Source organism: Myiozetetes cayanensis, unplaced genomic scaffold (assembly GCF_022539395.1).
Source record: "Myiozetetes cayanensis isolate MyiCay16 unplaced genomic scaffold, myiCay2020 scf33, whole genome shotgun sequence".
In the NCBI taxonomy this organism is placed as follows: domain Eukaryota; kingdom Metazoa; phylum Chordata; class Aves; order Passeriformes; family Tyrannidae; genus Myiozetetes; species Myiozetetes cayanensis.
The window spans coordinates 703502-723324 of record NW_026087555.1 but is presented as its reverse complement, the minus strand read 5'-3'; the positions used below and the strand labels follow the sequence as shown (position 1 = coordinate 723324).

General features: G+C 39.3%; 1 protein-coding gene across 11 annotated transcripts in view; it reads right to left on the bottom strand.

Moving 5' to 3' along the window:
- Positions 1 to 19823, bottom strand: part of WDFY3 (WD repeat and FYVE domain containing 3) — a 167039-nt gene that overhangs the window by 83982 nt on the left and 63234 nt on the right. For 10 of the 11 annotated variants that reach the window (XM_050327291.1, XM_050327290.1, XM_050327292.1 and 7 more), the window contains 6 exons: positions 13315 to 13424; positions 12093 to 12254; positions 10185 to 10377; positions 6920 to 7106; positions 4185 to 4351; positions 1197 to 1664 (listed from right to left, as the gene is read on the bottom strand). In XM_050327291.1, coding sequence (XP_050183248.1) covers positions 1197 to 1664; positions 4185 to 4351; positions 6920 to 7106; positions 10185 to 10377; positions 12093 to 12254; positions 13315 to 13424 — 1287 coding nt within the window. Of the gene's footprint in view, positions 1 to 1196; positions 1665 to 4184; positions 4352 to 6919; positions 7107 to 10184; positions 10378 to 12092; positions 12255 to 13314; positions 13425 to 19823 lie in introns of those variants that run through there. The other variant, XM_050327297.1, reaches the window with a different exon arrangement.

Genomic DNA, 19823 nt, shown 5'->3' with positions numbered 1-19823 from the left:
AAGAATTTAAATGAAACTTTTGAGCACTGCGAGCTCAGCAGTCTGACACTACAGCTGTAGGTGTAGTTTCACATCCTCAGCTATTGTTTGTCAAAGCCACAAAACCATTCCACAGCAGAAGAATTAAGAGGATCTGCTCTTGTTCAGTATTCAGTACTTCAAAGGAGAAATTCCACACAAAACTACAGTCACATAATTACAGCAAATATGCTCATGACTCAACAGGTGTAACAGAACAACCAACGCCACAAGCAGCATCTCAACACAGAATCACATTCCCAAAAAAAGTGGGGGTTTGAGTTTTCTAAATTACTCTAATAAAAGAAAAGCCACAACCTTATCTTATCATATGAAAGCTTTGTCCATTTATTTACAAGAACATGAGGACTCGTGTTTTTCAACAGAGTTTCTGGTAAAACAAAGCTTTGTAACTCTAATCTGCAGTTACCACTCAATGAGGCTTCACACAATTAAACTCAGGTGAAACATCCAACAATTATGGTTAAAAAGTAAGTGACACTGATGCATACTAACTTGATCGCAGTTTGAATAAAGAATGTAAAAAATAAAAACTACCAACAATTCTCCGTGTCTGCATGTATGCTCCTATGGCACTTGGCAGTGCCTGCTTAGCAGGCCTAGCAGCTATGCAGCTTATCTCTATGATGTTCAATTCTGGAGATAAGATAGCTAATTTTAATATTTTTTTTTTTTAATGCTTAGAAAAACGCAGATCCAAATTATAAAAAAGTCTGCAAACTTGAATGCATACTCCTATTAAGAGCTTAGGTTTGAGCTCTCCAGTATTTTTTCAAAGCTGGGGCTAGACACAAGAAAACCCCACAAGTATCTTTTGTTAGGAAGAATATGAATGTTAGGCATTTCTCCTTTACTTTTTTCATGTTAAGTAACGAATATTAAGCCAACACATCGAAAAGACATTTAAAAAGGAAAATACAAACTCCTAATATTTTGTATTCATACAGTGTTTTTCACTAAAGGTTGCCTTGAGCTTCTCTGAGGACATTAAGAGAGAAGTAATTCCCATGAGCTTTTAACACGGCACAGCAGCCCCAGCTTGATTCAGCCCTTGGGGTACATGTTCAGACTCTCTTGTTCCTCCTCTTAAGTGACAGACTCCACTATGTCCAGTCAAAAAAAGACATGTATTAGAAAAACAAAAGGGGACACACTACCTTGATCATTCAGCGCCTGAGTGGGATCTTTCAAAAGGGCTGCATATTTATGAAGAAGATTTACCATCACCTCCAGAAGTCCCACTTCCCTGAAGACATCCTTAAAGATGTAGTCATGACGGGTGAACTTCAGGAGTGTCTTCATGGCAATGATGCTACACTGAAAAGAAGTGCTGGATTTTAAAAGGATGCTCACACTGATCAGTTCTTTACAGGGTATGTAATTCAAGCTGAAGACAACCAATTCCAGCATCTCAAAGTATTTGGTCTGCACTTCTGGAAGTCTGGGAATTTTTTCTGCAAACTGAGACAATGTGTGCTGGGATTCCAAAATGAAGTAGTTGGCATTGTCCGCCATATAAATATTCGTGATGGCATCAAGGATGATTTGTGCTAGATAGTTGGTTTTTGCTCTCAAAAATGCATTCTGGAGGACAGAAAACGCTTGAATATTCCTCACACTATGACCTAAATCAGGAAACAAAGTGGGATGGGAGGAAAAAGGAAAGAGAAAGTTCTTAATCATCATAAACAATGAGTACAATTATTAATAACAATTCATGCATTTTAACAAGTGGGAATTAAATAACAATATATGTTATGTATAATAAGAAGCCTCTACACAACCACTTACATTGCAAATCCTACAATCTCCTGCTCATTACAATGGCATCTTCAGCTTTGCAAGTCTTTACATAAGCAGATAAATCAAAGACAATACCTTTAAAATAGGTAAGTATGCTGATTTAGTGCTAAAATGTACAACAGGATAAGTTCCAGAGTCAAAACAAAGCCTGCCTGTCATTTACTCAGGCCATAGGACAACATATTATAGCAACAGTAACATGTTCTATACTCCATAAGGCGGAACACAACTCCGGCAGGTTAAGTTTAGAACAACAGCCACCTACATCCCCTCACTCAATGGAGTGATGAGCAATGACAAGTCTTTGTCAGTCAGTGTCAAAGCCAGGCAACCTACACAGCCACCAAATTCTCTGCTCGCTTCCTCTTTTTGGCAACTGCCTGTGTAGAGAAACTCCACAGGGCAGTTTGTACAAATTTCTTCTCATAAGTACCTCATTCATTTAGCCAAAGAATGCCTCATTTATGAGTGCTTTCTGTGCTCCCCAGAACTTTCCATGGGCAGATATTACTCTTATTCTACTAAAAATGCCTCAAAGACAACTTTTTTAACTTCTGCAGGAACAGTACAAATCACAGAGGGCAAATCCCACGATACAGAAAACAACTAATGGTAAAAAATAATTTTAACAAAATAAACAACCAAGAGTGAGACCTTAAAGACATTCTAAACAAAGCATTTAGAACGTTTTAACAATAAAATCTTATTTTCAAACAAGATCTATGCAAACTGATAACCTGATTTAAAAACCCTTTCATAAACACAGAATTCTGATTTATTACATATTCTCTGTGGAACACTACCTTCTTAATTGTTTATAAACTAAGCTGTCCAATTTAACAACAAATTCAATTATGTTCATGCCTAGCCTCACCACCTCCCATGCCAGTATTTCTCTAGAAAACAACAGGAAACTCCCTTGAAAACGAACATGGAGCAATTTCACATACTGGAAGAATATCAGTTCCATTATAAGTCACAGTTCTTTCTAAAAGAACTTTTTAACATGCTTTCCTTACTACAAAAAATGTCAAAAGGGGGGATTTAGAGCTTATTAAATGTTTCAGGAATATGGTGCCAGATATAATTATTTATATTCTAATTTAGTATCAACAGTTGTTCCAGGCAATCAAGAAGATTAATAAATTAACTTTGATTATTATGAGGACCTCTGAAGAAACGAAATTTTAACCAGCTCTTCAGAATTCAAGAACTAACATGATTTAAATAGAAGCAATTAAAAAAATTAGTATGGTCTTTATGAAACGACAACTTGCACCCAAAATGAAAAGTAGGTAAAAGGAACTGAGACATGTCAAGACATATACGACAACATTAAAAAACTCTTTTGCAAATTGCAACAGGCCATGGTTCTCTTATGCTACTGTATCAGAAAAGCTGATCAGCCTAAACAAAAATTAATATTATTATCAAAACATGGAGAAATTAAACTCTGAATGTATTGCCACCCTTCTCTATTTAGTGCAAAAGAAAAACAAATCCCATGAACAATGAACTCTCTCAATACCTGAGAAAGGAAGTCATTGTCCCAGGAACACGAGAAACAGTGAAAATAAACCCATTAGCCCATAAATCTATAAATGCAATCCTATCACAAACCTTTTTATCAGTGGTATTAGTAAATCTGATAAAAAGTTCAAGTAATAAAGTAGCTCCACAATGACTATGACATTCCAAACTCCTTAGTTACATACAAGACTTGCCTGAATTTTAAGTTTATGCACAGGACATGAAACATAAGCTTATTTTTATAAAACCCTTTCTCCCCTGAGATTTCCTCAACCTTATCTCTCTGTATCATAATTGACTGTGGTTGCAAGCACACCACAGATTTTATCACTCCGTGAACACTGGTGATGAAACAACAGATTCCAGCTCACAAGTTACATTTGTGTACGCTGAAAAAAGCTAACAGAAAGCAAAATGGGGTGGGAGGGGGATTTAAAAATCAAGCCAGCACATCAATCTTTCATATCAGTTTAGTAAGAGCATCTTAAAACACAGTAAATCAACTCAGTGCATCTCTCCACTATGATAATCTCTTACAATGTCCACATAGAAAGTGTCAGCTTTGCAGTGAGAAAGACTGGACTTAGCTTTAGTCCTTGAAGACATAAGCCCTGCACTTTTGTTCTTTGGGTACTAACCCCAAAATAAAATCTTTGAGACCAACATAACTGAGTATTTGATATGCAATCTTAGATAAAGAACCTAGACTCAGTTGCAAACAGTTTGTGTAGTATACAGCTTCCCTGTATTTTATTGTTTATATTTCAAACAACAAAAAGCCAAACAGAGAGAGAGGAAGCAAGCAGACTCACCTTTGCCTGCAGGCTGTGGGACTGCAAATCCAGGTAGCAGGAAAGGTACCCCTGTGGTAACACCTGCTGGCTTTAATTCATTGACACCATATGTTGTTAAGGAAGTGATCAAATTAACTAAGTCCTTCAGAGCATCCTTAGATTCAGCTTCTTTTGCCTGTTCTAATCTAAAGAAAATACAACAGATCAGGTTAGCAAGCACTAGTTTATTTCACCTCAAATAATTTTAATAAGACCCATTTTCCTCAATTACTTTAGAGACCACAGTTTTACTGCCCTATCCTGCAGTATCTTACATGTTCACAGTCATACCATTAAGTCAAACACTGAACCTGTCAGAGCTTATAGTTATTTGCCATAGAAATTCACCTCATAAATCTTCCTTTGAACTCAATAGTCTGTTAAAAAGCAGTGCAGACATGAAAATTACTTTAAAAATCCTCTCACAGACATGAAGCTATTGGATATGAAAGCACATATATAGTCTGTAATTAAATAAATCCATAATGAACTTGCTAGATTACATCTGCCACTTCGAGAGTTAATATTTTATGTTAATGAAATGGTATCTTGGTAGAAGCCTAACACTTAGAACCACTGGATGAAGCACCCTCATTAGAACTCCAAACTTTTACCTTTGAGCACAAGAGAACGGAAATGTAACATCCCATTCCAACCATTGTTTCCTGCCAGCAGCACACCATCAGACCAAACCCTAAAAACTAACTCTGAACCCTAGAACCATGCTCATTTTCTTTCCACTTCATCAAAAAATATACCATGTGTAATTATATGCTAATTGTTTAGCCTCTATAGATCCCAGGAGTAAGCTGGGGACCACGATCTCCCACTTGCTCATGCAACGCAAACTCTGTTTTTCTTCCTGCTGACAAGCAATCGTGGGAGCCCTTTAGAAGCAGCTCATTCTTCATCCTCCATCTTCTTCTCAGTCAGACATGGCTGAGGAACAATCTTCTTTAAACAGGAACCTCCTGCAAACAGTCACTACAAAAGCACTGAGCTCATCTACTGCCATTCTACTGATCCTCCACCCTGCCCTTTCACACTGTCTGGGTGAAATTACACACTTGCTCCTCCAGCCCTCAAAGACCTTCTGCGGTTTCTTACTAGGCCATCTTCTTCACACATTCTTCTGCTTTTCCAGCTCCAAAGCCTTTCTGTTTTGCAGTTTGAGGCCCAGTGTCCAGATTTCACACCCTTATGCGACAATCATTTCACAAATAGTGCCATTAGAGCTGGACAAGTGTCTGTCAGTAGGTTTGACCCAAAACATGTGCAGGGAGAATATGTTACCGTTGTTCATCACCGACCAATACACAGGCTCATTCAAGATGACTGTTTTTTCAAAAATACCTTTATTTGCTCCTAGAAGACCACCTTGGGAAGAAGAGGATAACGCATTTCTATGTTATTAACCTTTACTGATGTCACCTGATGATCAGACATGCAAATCTCAAGTCTTTGCTAGGGATACCCCATTCTTTGATTTAAAGAATGAGCAAGCTCAGGAGAGAGTTTGGTTAAAACAAAAACACATGCTCTACAGAGGATCACTTTTGTACTCGAAGATGAAAATGTTAATGACAGTGCATTCCCCTCATATTTCACCAAAACTTTGGCTTAAAGTTTCTGGGAAACAACTGTGCTTGAATTACACTGCTTTGAATTAATGCATTAGTAAATATAACATACTACAAAACTCCATTTATACAACAAGAAAAATAACAATTCCTTAGTAGGCATTCTAGTTTTTGTGGCACCAAAGATAATTTATGACTAATTTTGACCATGATCAAAAATTTCAAATGCCATGTCTACATCTGGTATCCTTTTAAAACAAACAACCCCCCTCAAAATTATGTAGTGGAAGATCTAGTTCAAATATTTGGGTGACAAAACCCAGTATCCTAGTACCCAAAAATGAATGACTTGAAAGAGGGAGATAACAACATTAACTCTTCTCATTAAGAGCCAGTGTTTTTAAGCACCTTTGGCCCAAGTATACTTCATAAGGTACACATTTGTAGACATAATTTCCAAGTTTCCCTCTCGGACTTGTAAAACAACACATATATATATTTCAAACAGCTAAGCATCCTTCTTCAGAGCTTCATATCCTAACAAAGCAACATAGAGTGATTATGGATTTTACACAAATAGCGCAACAGACACTAATTTGTTGACTGAGAAAGGAAAGAAAAAAGTTTCTTCCATAGAAAGAACTAAAATCTTGGATAGATCATACATCCAAGTTTTGTTTGGGCAGGTATTTTCATTACCATATTTTCTGATGCACTAAAGACCTTTAAGATCATTGACTCCAGCTGTTAAATCAGTAATGCCAAGCCCATCACAAAACCATGTCCCTAGACAAAACAAAACAAATCCCCAACCAAACATCAAAAATCACTAATTGCAGCCAAAATTTTATGTTCTGAATTATTTCTAAATATTTAGTACCAGTTGTTTTTAAGCATCCATTTTCTTTACAAGAACACAGAAATATTTAGTAATAAACCACCACTGAAGACTAAAGAGTTAAACAGTGTAGTTCCATAAATTGAGAGAACCACATAATGTAATGTCTTCATTCCATAATAATCTATAATCAGTCATTTGTTCCAATCTCTTCACCACCTATTCTTTATTATGAAATCTTTTTTTGAAAAAAACCTCAGTGATCTGTCTGCACTTCTTCAAGCACTTTTACATACCTGAGGAGAAGGTCACAGAGGAAGTTGTATCCTTGCCATATCCTAAAATCATCCAACAACGTTTGGGATACATCACTGGAGTCTTTGAGAAAACAAGAAAGTCCAGCAAACATCTCAACTATTTCTAGGGGAGAAAGGTCATCAGACTGCTGCATGTTCTGGACACACGTGGACAAACATTCCTTTTCTGAAAAGAATTGCAATTAAGAAATTTAGGATTTTATTGACATTAATCATAACTAGAAGTATAACTAGTACTATAAATATAAATACAGCAGTAAGGTAACTTATTCAAGTATCTCTTGTATGTATCACTGTATGTATCAAATGTAACACTGAGTATCATAGAGTACTTGAAGATGAGAAGGATCCTCAAGTGGTTTCAGATTTGAACTCTAACCTCTTTTTGCCAACCCACTACTCCCTTTTATAATCTTTACCCTTATAAGGAGGAAACTGGTAGATAAATACTGGTTTTTGCCTAAAAAGTCTGACCAGATAACTCAACATCATAAAAAGACAAATATGGCAACTGTAAATAATTCTAAAACACAGTTTTTTCTTTTAAAATACAAAACTATACTGAACACTGAGTTAAACTGTTATTGTTGTTAGGTAAAACCCTACACATAGGCCTTTATACCGTGTCTTCCTATTGCTGTTCTGGTTAGCATTTCTTTGGCTGGTATCAAAGAGAGGCAGCTTGTCTTGTTCTGCATAATTCTCACACTTCATCAGTTCACTGGTCAGTAGCAAAAGGTTTTCCCAAATCTACAGTGAGATTTTAGGTTGCATTCCATTTTAAAAATGCTCCCCCTTCAATAATTTGCTATTTTACCTTTGCAGCATGCACAACGCAAAAGCACTAATCTTTCTAGCTAGACTGATAACAAAATTTCCCAGAGGCCAAATTAAAGCATAAGACAGTGAAAGGATGCTCCTTTGCATATGATGAAATGTCTAAACTTTTTTCCCTGAATATCAGATGAGCCTCTTCACAGATGTTATCTCTTAAGTTATGTTCATTTTTGTAATCAACAAGCGAGAGGGAATGCCGACTGCTTTTAAGATTTTATTTCCCTTTGTAAAGAACCCAGAGTATCTTCTGACATGCCAGCTTCACTCCTCTGTGCATGAAGCCCATAGAAAACAGATAATAGTAGTAGTTGTAATAGGCCAAATGACACAGTCAAATGTCTAGTTATTTTCTTTGTTGCCCTTCATAACATTTTCACATATGCACATACACCTTCTACACTCACCAAAAACCCACCAGAAGGCTGTTGCAGATGCAGGCAAAAAGCCTATCACCTTTTAAGCCCTCTCTGAAAATACTTCACTGATGACTATGCTGTGCTTTCAAGAGATACTGTACATTCACAGCTTTTTGATTGGAACTGCAAACACACCGCTAGCACAAGAAAAAACACAGACTGAAATTTTCTGTGAAGTATATGAGAGCAGGGTGACATATTTAATAAACTGTCAAAATGGTTCTTTCTGTGGAGCCTTGTAACTACTTGCTTTCCAGGGTGTGAGCAAACTGTGGGTTTCTTTTTCTCCAGTAGGTGTACACAGCCAAAATGTATGATAACGATCTTAGTTCACTTTAACAGTCCATCCAATTAAAAAACTACAAATGCTTCTTTTATGTGGTCCTACAGCCAAAATTATTTTACCAAATTTCCTAATTCAAGTCCTACATACCTGAACACCCACACAGTTTTCAATTAATGCAACTTGAGTATTTTGTATGCAAAGCTGCTTCCAAGCAGCTCCAATACTGGTTTTCATCTTGTTTTGCTCTTCCAAGTTCTTTGTCATGAACCAGCTTGGCAGCCTCCCCTTTACCAGTCCCTTGCAAGATACATGATGAGTAAACTACTACTTTGATTAGCTACCAAAACCTGTAACCAGTTAGAGAAATGCCCCAGTACACCACAGTTTCCATGCCTGCAACAGTCAGGATGCTACTTGTCTCAAAAATGGACAGGAGTTAAAAAGGAATGATTCTGGATACTTTGTTTTTTTGGTGGCTTGCACGCTGGATTAAGCCCATGAGGTATTTTTAATTTGACCTTCAGGATGCAGAAAACATGTAGTCTGTAAGGTGTATGGCAAAGTGGGGAAGACTTGGGGAAGAAATGCAGGTTGTCTGAATAGTCAGCAGTCTAGTCAGACAGCAGGGAAAACAGAGGGGCTGCAAACCCATCCAGCAGCCAGGCTCTTCCTAGTTGTGTCCCAAAATCTCTGCACTCTAGGGTAAGTTTCTTAGGAGCACCAGTCCTGAGAGACTGTCTCACCACAGGTGAGGTTCTCAGTCAAGTGAAGAGCAGCTTCCCTGGGCCAGGCTCTAGGGACAACATTCTTGGGTTGGGACCACAGGGCAGGAAGGCAGTTGCCTGTTCCATCCATCAGCACTTGGAGGTTTGCAGTCAAGTGTTTCTGTACCCATGCTCCCTTGACCATTTCTTAGAGCCCATATTACACAGGTTTTGTTGTTACCAGGGTACATCACTCCTGATGCTCTGGAGAATGGAGAGTACATTGCAAATCAGCGGTGGTTTTAACAGCCTCATCCAGCCTTTTCCCGCAAAAGCAAGATGTCTTGGAGAAAGAATCTTCTCCCAGCATACCCAAATTAGCTCTCCCTGGTTTGCATAATGCACCAGTATTTATTACAGGACAGCAGCTTTCATGGCCTTCTAATAGCTCCAACTGCGTCAGCAGAACACATGGAGCTGGTTCCTCTTCCTGTGGCTTCCTCAGATGTCTCTAAACTTTTATTGCCAGCTATAGTGGTACCCAGACAAGCAGCTGTAAACAGGGCACTGCTACCTTGCCTCATGCCTCTACAAGGGGCTGCTGCTGACAATTCAAACACAGGACCAAACCCAACTTATTCCTACTAAGAATTAATGTTCACAGCAAAAATGACAAATTTATGCATCTTCCCAATTAATATTTTCCATACAGTTACTTAAGTTACTGGAAGCTTTTCCTTTTGCTCATCATAAACTCTACACCAAAATATGAGGGGAAACTCTATCTCCAATGTTATACTGAAAAGTGAATGAAACAGACTCTCTCACTACACAAAAGAGCTTTGAAATTCCACCTGTGTGTAAATATTCACACACCCAAACCAAAAGCCTGTAAGCTTTCCTTGAGCTATTATTTTCATGCCTATTTCCGAAGTACAAAAACTGTGAAAGAAGAAGAACAGAAAAGACCCCAACAAATAATATTGAAGAAAAACGCATACCATGAATGTATTTCACTACATTGACACTAAGGCCATGACGAGATATGGTCATTAGTACTTCTCCTGCACTCTTCCTCCAAGGCAGATTATAGGGAGGGCACCATGAGGTTATTGCACTGAAAAGAAGCTGGAGATCATCCTTTTGAGCCAGTTCTTCCGCCGGGGACACAAAACTGCACAATTTTACTAGGATCTGAAAAAATAATAAGTCATTTAAACAACTAGCATTAACACACTAATCATTGCTACTTTTGCCTAGACTTAGGAAAAGACGAAATATTCTTCCATTTAGCAAGCACATTAAAAAGAGTAACATGCCATTTTCCCTTTGTGTGTTTCTGTATTTGGAATTGAAGACAAGGTTATTCAGCACTTGGTTATTTCCAGTCCCAGTTCAGTTTAAAACGACTACCAAAAGATTAGTAGCAGAGTTCAAATATCTTCAGCTGGCATAGCATACTTATATGGATACCATGTTTTTCCATTCTTGGAGAATCTACCAGTTGCCTAATTTACAGGTCTAAATGCTGCATTAGGTAGAGGTTCTGTGAAGCAAACTGCTGTATCCCTTCCTAATGCAGGAAGAAGGCTATCAATGGGTTGTTGGCAGAGCAGCACCCATTAATATCTTGGTCAAATGAAAACAGCCAAAACAGTGTGTCAGGAAAGGCTACAGCAACACCGTAGACCTACCTCAAAAACTGGCACCTGGATCTGAATTTCCAAGTTGCCATAAACAAGACAAAATGTAGCCACGCAAGTGAACCTACTATGTTGCACTCCCTTTTCTGCGTGTTTTGAGGACATCTGATCTCCATTTTGTGTCTTATGCAGGAAAAGACTGAGACTCCCTATCATAAAACTAGAAGACGACTTTGGAAGGCTGTCAGCATCTGGAAGGGCAGGTTTGGAAGCTATCTGAAACCTCGCCCATTCCATCCAGCCTATTTGTGAGCACCACTTTATGCCCTTTGAAGAGGAACAGAAAAGAGCTGAGTGATAGTAGGTTGGGGGGGACCCTATGTGGTAGCATCGGTCATTAACTCTGCTGATTGAAACACAACAGAGCAATTTCTAAAAGACACCTTGCAGCACATCGTGGTTTCTGATTTGGAAGACAGCACCAAAATGCCTGTCAGATGTTATACTTACAAATCCTGGCGTTGCTGTCAAATTCCTGAAGGATGCAAGTTCTGACAGACCTCTGTGGTTTTGCATACATGGCTACAACAACCCTGCACAGAGATGTAACCAATTTGCACACTGACACTGGGTAGTGTGACCACTGACCCCTTTCTAACAGTAAGTGTCAGCTCCTTCTAAAAGTTTCATCAGGAGAACACACAGGAGTTTCTTTGCAGGATCTCCAACTGGAACTTCAGAAAGGAGCAGGTCCTTGATCTCCCTGGGAAATCTGAGGGATAATTTTAATAGTAACTGCAAGCTCAGATTGCTCCCATGTTTAAATTACTTGTTTCTCCAGTCATGGGGTTTTTTTTCATAATTATAGGGAAAAATGGCATATGTTATATAAATCAATAAATTATTATCAATACTAATGGTTTTTTACTATGTCTATTTCAATCAGTAACAGCCAAAGATACCAAATACTAGGACCACTTAGATGAAAACAGAATAATAGTGCACATGTTGCTCCTCTTAAGCATCTGTGTGGCAGAGTTGCATGAATTTCTGTGGTGGAGGTATTTGCCAAGGACAAAAACTACCAGAGGAGTGGAAATTTAACCTCAACTGTGCTTGCAGGAAAATCCACCTTTCTCAGTGCCATCAGTTTGTGAAAAATTAAGGAAGAGTAAAACCTGGTTCAAGTGAAAAGTTTCTGACTTCTCTCACACGCAGCATTTCCATTCCTCTTGCAAATTCCATGACCTATTTTACCTTTCTTACCTGTACAAAGACTTTCTGTAGTAGCGCTCGGCGCTCTGCGAGAGGTAGTTCATTCTGTGCTCCTCCAACTACCTCAGGCACATGTGGAAGGTCAAAAAACAGATATAGACATTTAACAAGTGTGGAAGGCACTGACATTGTAGTCATGCAGTCCACAGTTTTCTGAGGAAGAAGAAAACAGAACAAAAAAAAAGAACACCAGTTCAGCATATTACTCTATTTAAAAAGTCACGCTCCTATAATGCAGTTGATTGAAATGCTGGTTTTTCTTTCTCACACCTTTGGTGAGGTATTCACATGACAGTACAGATTCACCATCTATTTTTGAATGCCTACCTAAACTGTAACTTTAAAAAGAGGATAATTTATTTACAGGACAATAGTATCTAAAAGCTACAGTTCTGAGCAGTCACTGCACAGGAGAGAAACAAAACCTGCCAGTCTCTGCCAACAGAAGCTTACAAGTTAATTACAAGACCTTCAGCCAAGGCCTCATCAGTTATTTACTCTTTGTAGCAGTGGAAAGAGGAGGGGGAGGAGGACTATTCAATTTATGCTCTCACTTCGCATGAAGGTATAAAGCAGGTGTAAGAAGCAAGGTAGTAGAAAATACGAAAGCATCAGTGGGAAGAAAAGACAAATTGGAGTGGAGGCTGCTGACATACTAAAACACAGATCAAATGATGTGCTGAATTATAAAGGCAGATTAGAGCAGAAATAACAAACCACGCAGCTGTCCAGCAAAGTGCCAGAGATCGGCTCCCTGGGAGGGCAGCACCAGAAGCAGAGGCAATAGTGATTCATGACAATACCCACTCATCACTGCTGCTGGCTTTGCTTTTTTGGAACTGCTGCTGCCCTCCTTCAGTGAGGTGCCCAAAGTTCAAAGTCTGAACTACTTAGGTGAGTTATGTGACACGCATCTCACGGGGCGCTAAGTAGCAGCATGCAAGAGAAGCCTTTGGGAAGCAATAGAAGTTGCATGCATAATTCAAAAGAACATTATGAATTAAAGTTCCAAAATTATCTTTTTTTTTTTTTAAGCAACTGAAACCAAGGAGCTAAAGCAGAAGTCCTGTGGTAGTATAAGAGAAAAAGGATTTTAACACAGTAAGCAGAATATAGTTACATCTTTTAGTGAGTGTTCATGCAGTTCATTATATTATTGTTTTTGTCTCTTCCACCCCACAAATTCTTTTTAGCTTTGCTGTTTAAGACTAACCTGTCCTGACGAAGCTAGTAAATTGATTGTGGTGAGCAGCATCCAACCTCTGCTTGCTTCTTCACTTTGATTAACCTCCAGAAACTGGACTATGGCACGACTTGCAGCCTCTGTAGGGGACAGTTAAAAAAGTACAGTAAGAATTCAGTCCGATAGTCTGCAGAGGGAACATGTCCTCTCCCAGCAGTCCTGAGCACTGAGCATAAATTCACCTCTACAGTATTACTTGAAAAAAAGGACTAGGCTTAGGCCTACACTTTCCAGACACGCGTTCCAGTCTTCCACATGCACTTGGTTTTTGACACCAGCGAGGTTGCGAAAAGTACGTTATTAGGTCACGCATCATCCCGTAACCAGACAGATTTCGGGTACATGCAGCAACTTTTGTTTTGAGTATTTTGGCTTTAATAAATAGAACACAGTCTTTCCTAAAGACATGAAGTTACTATCACTTAATGGTCTCAGTGGAAAAAGTTGATATTCAGATTCTGGAAAAAACCACTGCACTGAAAGAACAGCATGGAGAATAATGGGAAAAGACTGGATGGAAGGAAAGGTGCAGAAAGACAAAAGGAATAAAAACAAGGAAAAAAAGTAAAATTAAGACCGAGGTCAGCAATTACAACATCCTCATCCTACATTTTTTGGAAAAATACTAATGCACTAACAAGGCTAATTCTTATGATCCAGGGACCATTTCTGGAATTGGATCCTATTCCATATCAGTCAGAGCCCCAGACAGATATTCTGCCAAGTAAACAAGTTATCAGCCTAAATAAATAAATGAACAGAAAATGCAATCCTATTTCACTGTTGTCTGAATACACACTTATGTTAAGAAGTCCATAATGCCAGTTGTGATGACTGTCCATTACCTTTAAGGGAAATCTAAAACCAATTTTCATTAATAACTATGTATCAATCATCTTCAGTGCTTTTAGTGTCAACTAGGACAGAAAAGGAAGGTGAACAATATCACTGAAAGGAATTACAAAGGAATTACTAAAGGAGGAATAAATCCACAACTGAAGAAAAATCCAATTTTAATATTGGTTTGTTTGCTTCATCTGCTGTCAAAATGTCCCAGCACATACCTGTGACGGAGCTTATTCAAAAGCAAACACATTCCACAGGGTAAAGTATTTATCAGACTTCTAGCACTGACTACATTGAGAAGATAATTTTCTGAAGCACCAGATTGTAAGTTATGTTGGACTAATAAACCTATGAAGTAGGTGATCCTAGATGTCTACAGTTGTTTGGTTTACACTCCTAATGACAAATTTTCACAAGAGCAACTACAACTATATGGAGTGAACAGCATCAGCCATCATCACGGGTGAATTAACATAACAAAATTCAAGCTGTAAAGAAACCCTCTTATCAGCAGGAGGACAGCTGGTAGATGAAGTGTAGTGACTAAACCCCTCTGCACAACAGCCCTTAGATCACATGTGGAATGCCACGTCCAGTTTTGGTCCCAGTGCAATACAGGGAAGACAATGATCAACAGGAGTTCAGCTGAGAGCCACTGCAATATTTGGGGGTTGGAGCACCAACCCTGTAAAGAGAGGCTGAGGAACCAGGGCTTGCTCAGCTGGGAGAGAGGGCAGCCTCAGGCAAACTGAGCAGCAGCCTCAGTGTCCACGGTGGAGGGAGCTGCCAAGAAGCCAGAGACAGGTTCCTCACGGCACTGTATGGCCAGAGGGCAAGAAAAATTGGCTTAAATCAAGACAGCTTCAGACTGAATGTAAGGAGAAGTTTCCCCCTGCCCCAGGGACAAAGATGCACTGTAATGAGGCCCAGAGAGGCAGTGCTGTCCCCAGCCTTCAAGGTTTTCAGGACATGACAGGATTGAGCCCTGCACAACCTGGCCCCATCTCACAGTTGGTTTGGCTGTGAGCAGGAGGTCAGGCAACAGACCTCTCTTATTCTATGACTTTCTCTCATGCAGAAAAAGCTCTATTTGATGTGAGATCTCCCTGAGATCACCCATGCTGGCAAGTTTCATTCTCTTCCAGTGCAAAGAGGATATATATTTTCCTAAAGCCAAGAAACCCTTCTATAGTCAATAATTATAGGGAAAAAAGAACAACAACAACAAAACCAGAGAGAAACATATTTAAGGTAAAAATTCAGATTTGTTTCATTTGTGCAACAGCTCTTTTGCCATGTTTTTGTTTTGCAGACTTCCTCCTGTAACAGAATTTTGTACAAATCACTGGCTTTTCCAATTGTGATGCTGAAGTAAGGAGAGGCCCCTACTGCTTCCCTGCATGAGACTGAGATAAAACAAAGCTTGAAATACCAATGTGAAAGGTAAAGCAATTTTTAAAACTCACACAAATGTGGACAAGCAGCAATTTCCTGGCATGCTGACCCAAAGTACCTGGTGGGCACTTTGTTTCCCCAAACTACCAGTGCAAAACGTTGGTAAGGTGGTTGGGTGTATGAGTAGATCAACTCAGAAAGCACAACCACCATGCCACAAGTTGTATTTCCTATGCTAAAGGTATAGGTAAAATGCCAGAATTCCTGACAAAAGCCGTTTCTCCTAAATTCTGAGAGTCAAGCATGCCTAAAGCATGCACTGCTTCTACAATGACTGTACCCAACCAGCCCAGAGTTAGGTGTGATTTTGTAGGCCTGCTCTCTTTCTGTCTGCCCACAGACAGAGCTGGGCCAGAGCACCCTCTGACTCCAGGCAGATACAACTGGTGCCAAACAGCGTGTGCACAGCCTCCTTTGGGAATAGTCTCCAAAAGCCACCTGTGGAACAGGGTCTCCTTTAGTCATCTTTGAAAGTGAGACTCAGGGGTTAAGTCCATGCTTCTGAGGAAGTTGTCATGCTGCTGGCATCCTAAATGGCATAATAGTTGAACATTATAAATAGCAGTTTCAAAACTGTCAGTCTTAATTAAGCACTACCTAAAACACAGACAGCATTTTAAGTGCTGGAAGACGTTCTCCTGTCATCTGCTCGGAGCAAATTTGATAGCACTATCATTTAAGATTAATTTCTATCATCAGCACTGGTCTTAATTTATTTCTTGTACCTTTTCCCTGGTCTTGAAGTGCTCAAGTCACCTTTTACTATAACATCTTTTATGTGCACCACTCAGATATCCTTAGCCCTTCAACTTCTGCTGCAGAAGAAACCACTCTAGGATTGGGATATCTATGTAGTAAAAACAGAAAAAAAAAGCAAAGAAAAAACCCTATAAAATAATGTGTAAACATACATGTTGTGACACCTGTGCAAGTATGTATCCATAAGTATGAGCACAATTATGTGTTTATATGTTAATACACAGGAGTCAGGTTTTCCATCATGGATTCAGTGCATACGGGATAGAGGTTTGGATAAAACAGCAGCATTTGCTTTATATGTAAGAGATGACACAGGTCTTTGCATCCTGGGCTTCAGAAAACCGGCAGGTAGAAAGCAACAGGATTAGGCCCATTCAGACTGCGAGTAACAATCAGTGCTGCACTACAAGCAACCTTATCACCTATAGCAACAGTACTAAGGGCAAATTCAGTACATGAAGCTTTTAGTTAGATGTTCTAGTACCTTAAACGGCATATAATAGTGTCATCAGACTTTTGTATAGCTTATTCTTATTCTAGAGTGGAGTAATAATAAAAAATAAATACCTGTGCATATGCCAAGGAGGGTGAAGATGGAGTGGGAGGTATAGGTGAGTGTGTCAGGGGGGGTGGTGAGGCTGAAGTCAAGGATCCCTCCTCTAACTGAACCTTCAAGAAGTCTCTACTACTTCTTGTGGAGAATGCCTGCACACACAGGTATCTAGACTTACAGAATACAAATCACTCCAACTACCTACATAGTAATAGAGAAGTATCAACCCAAATGCAAATGGGATGGCAAAACATCTGCCTTCAATCACCAGGAATCGAACAGGGCTGTCATCACAAGTCACAGATATGAAGTGGCTGATGCCTTTGCAGTGTGTAGAAATGGAGGGCTGCTCATCCAAAGATAAACAACCCAACTGTGCCAGCATTTAGCCTCAGTAACTCAGACGCTAAAAGAATGGGCTTTCTAGGATCTCCTGGAAAGGCTCTGTACTGCACTACATTTACCTCCCATCAGGTCTGTTAAAAAGCACCAACAGTAAACAGAAAGTTAACCAAAAGTACTAAGATATAAGTCATCGATCAGAACTGACTCCTGATGAATAGCAGCTGATAGGACACTTCTTTTTCCCTTTCAAAGCAATTTCAATAAATTCAAAGCAGAATCACCCTGTATAGCAAAGTCAACCACAGGAAAAAGATATATATATATACGAAAAAACCAAGACAATTCTGGTCACAGCATGTGAGATTTCCACAGCACGTGAGATTTCCAACCTGAGTCTCTTCTCTGCAGAAGAAAAGTTAACATACCAAAAAAGTCTGAAAGCTGCCCCCAGGTCCACTTATTTTATCAAGGAAGTTCCTTAACTCTTCAAAGAGAAGCAGAGACTACAACTGACACTATCAGGAAAACTTCAGGCTCCATTTAGGGAGGAGCCCGAAAGGCTGCTTAGTAGTGGAAGATAAGAAGATCCTTTTAACTATCATCTGTAACTCACCCAAATGCAAGATGCACTGGGACAAATTACACTAGCTTTCGTATATTTAGGACAAAAATGAAATTAGTTCTGCTGATGTGATAGAGATAAACTGCAATAAAAATGAACAATAAAAACAGTTTGCAGATCAATAGAATAATTCTTTAAGAAGAATATTCTTTAAGAAGAATAAAGGTAGGCATTGTCAGAGGCCAAAGACAAACCACCAATGTGATTTTCTGCAACAGTTAAACATTATGATGATGAATGTTTATCAGTTTGATCTCCCAAAGCGGTTTGAAGATGAGATAATGACAGTCTTTTACCAGATCTGTTAGAGAAGTGTCTAAAGAGGTTTAAAGCATATTCAGTGGTGAAACAGTTTGAGTAAATCTGTGAAATTAAGAGGAAAAGAAAGCAAGCAGGGGGCAGAACCACAAAAAAAAGCTAAAAAAACCCAAACAAAACAAAAAATAATTTAAAAACCAGGGGAAAAACTCCAACCAACCAAAAAAACCCAAAAAAACCCCACAAAAAAACCCAAAAACAAAACAACACCAAAAAGAACCACACCACCACAACATTCAGAGGATATAAACAGTAACTGAAAGTGTTGTTTCTGGAGGCAGGAAGGATTAGCTGAACAGTCTAGAAGCATAGTAAAAATAAACTTGTCATTAAATAGTAAATACTGAGACAATTGCATACAGAAAATGTTGTAAATACAAAATGAAACATTGACTGAAGTTAATGAAGACGCAACTGAATTGAAGAGGTGCATAAAATAGTGATATCCACAGAATAGCTCATGTAAAATCGTTAGAAAAACCAAACCACCACCAAACTTTTGAAATTAACTTTGAAAGGAGGCTAAGAAGTTCCAGCCCAGTGTTCTACCATTTTGTTTTCTCACTCTTCAATCTTCTACCCTTCTGCACAGTTTTCACAAACACAAATTCTGATTAGGGTATGACCTTCCAGGATTCAGGACTGCCCATCACTAAGGGAATCATTTTGAACCTCCTGCATTGCCTGTGCCCTGTTGTGCTGTCCCTCCAACAGATACTGGGGTTGTTGAAGTCCCCCATGAAGACCAGGGGTTGTGAACGTGAGGTTGGTCCTATCTGCCTACAGGGAGCCTCATCCACTCTGTCTTCCCGGTCGAGCAGTCCTCCACTACAACATCACCTGCGCCTGCTCTCCCTTTAATTCTGAACCATATTATCTTGGTCAGCACATCCATCCCCAGGCAGAGCACCACACACTCCAGCTGACCACTGATAGAGAGAATGACACCCAGCCCTCATCTTTCCTGCCTGCCCTTTCAAAGAACCTATATCCTTCCATTGCAACACTCCAGTCACAGGAGCCACCCCATCATATCTCCACGATGCTAGCAAGATAGCCCTGCAGTGTGTGAAGTCTCCTAATTCCTCCTGTTAATCCTCATGCTGTGTGCATTTGCATAGAGACATTTTATCTGTGTCTCTGATGAAGCCGAACTACTGGTTGGTGTGACTGGAATTCCTTTGTGCTGCTCTTCAGGTGCTTTCCTGCTGACCTGGGATCCCTCTCCAGGCTCTGGGAATCTCTTGCTGACACTGGTATCAAACTGGTAGGAATGGGATGGATTGAGGCTCCCTTTCCCCATGAATTTTAAAGACGTGTTGTTGGAATATCTGCAAAATCACAGAGGAACCAATTGCGTCCAGGATATGTCTTTTCAAAAACATATTAAATGAAAGTGTTGCTTCCCCTCCAGCCAAAGTAGCCATTAGTAACCACATTTATTCAAGATTCCAGATGTCCCTTTCCCTTTTTTCAGAAGTCTATCTTTTTCAGCTCTGAGCCAGATGCACTTGCCCCCAAAAGAAAGATTCATTTCAGAACCAAGACTACCCTAGAAATAGCTGTTTGAACATACATTTT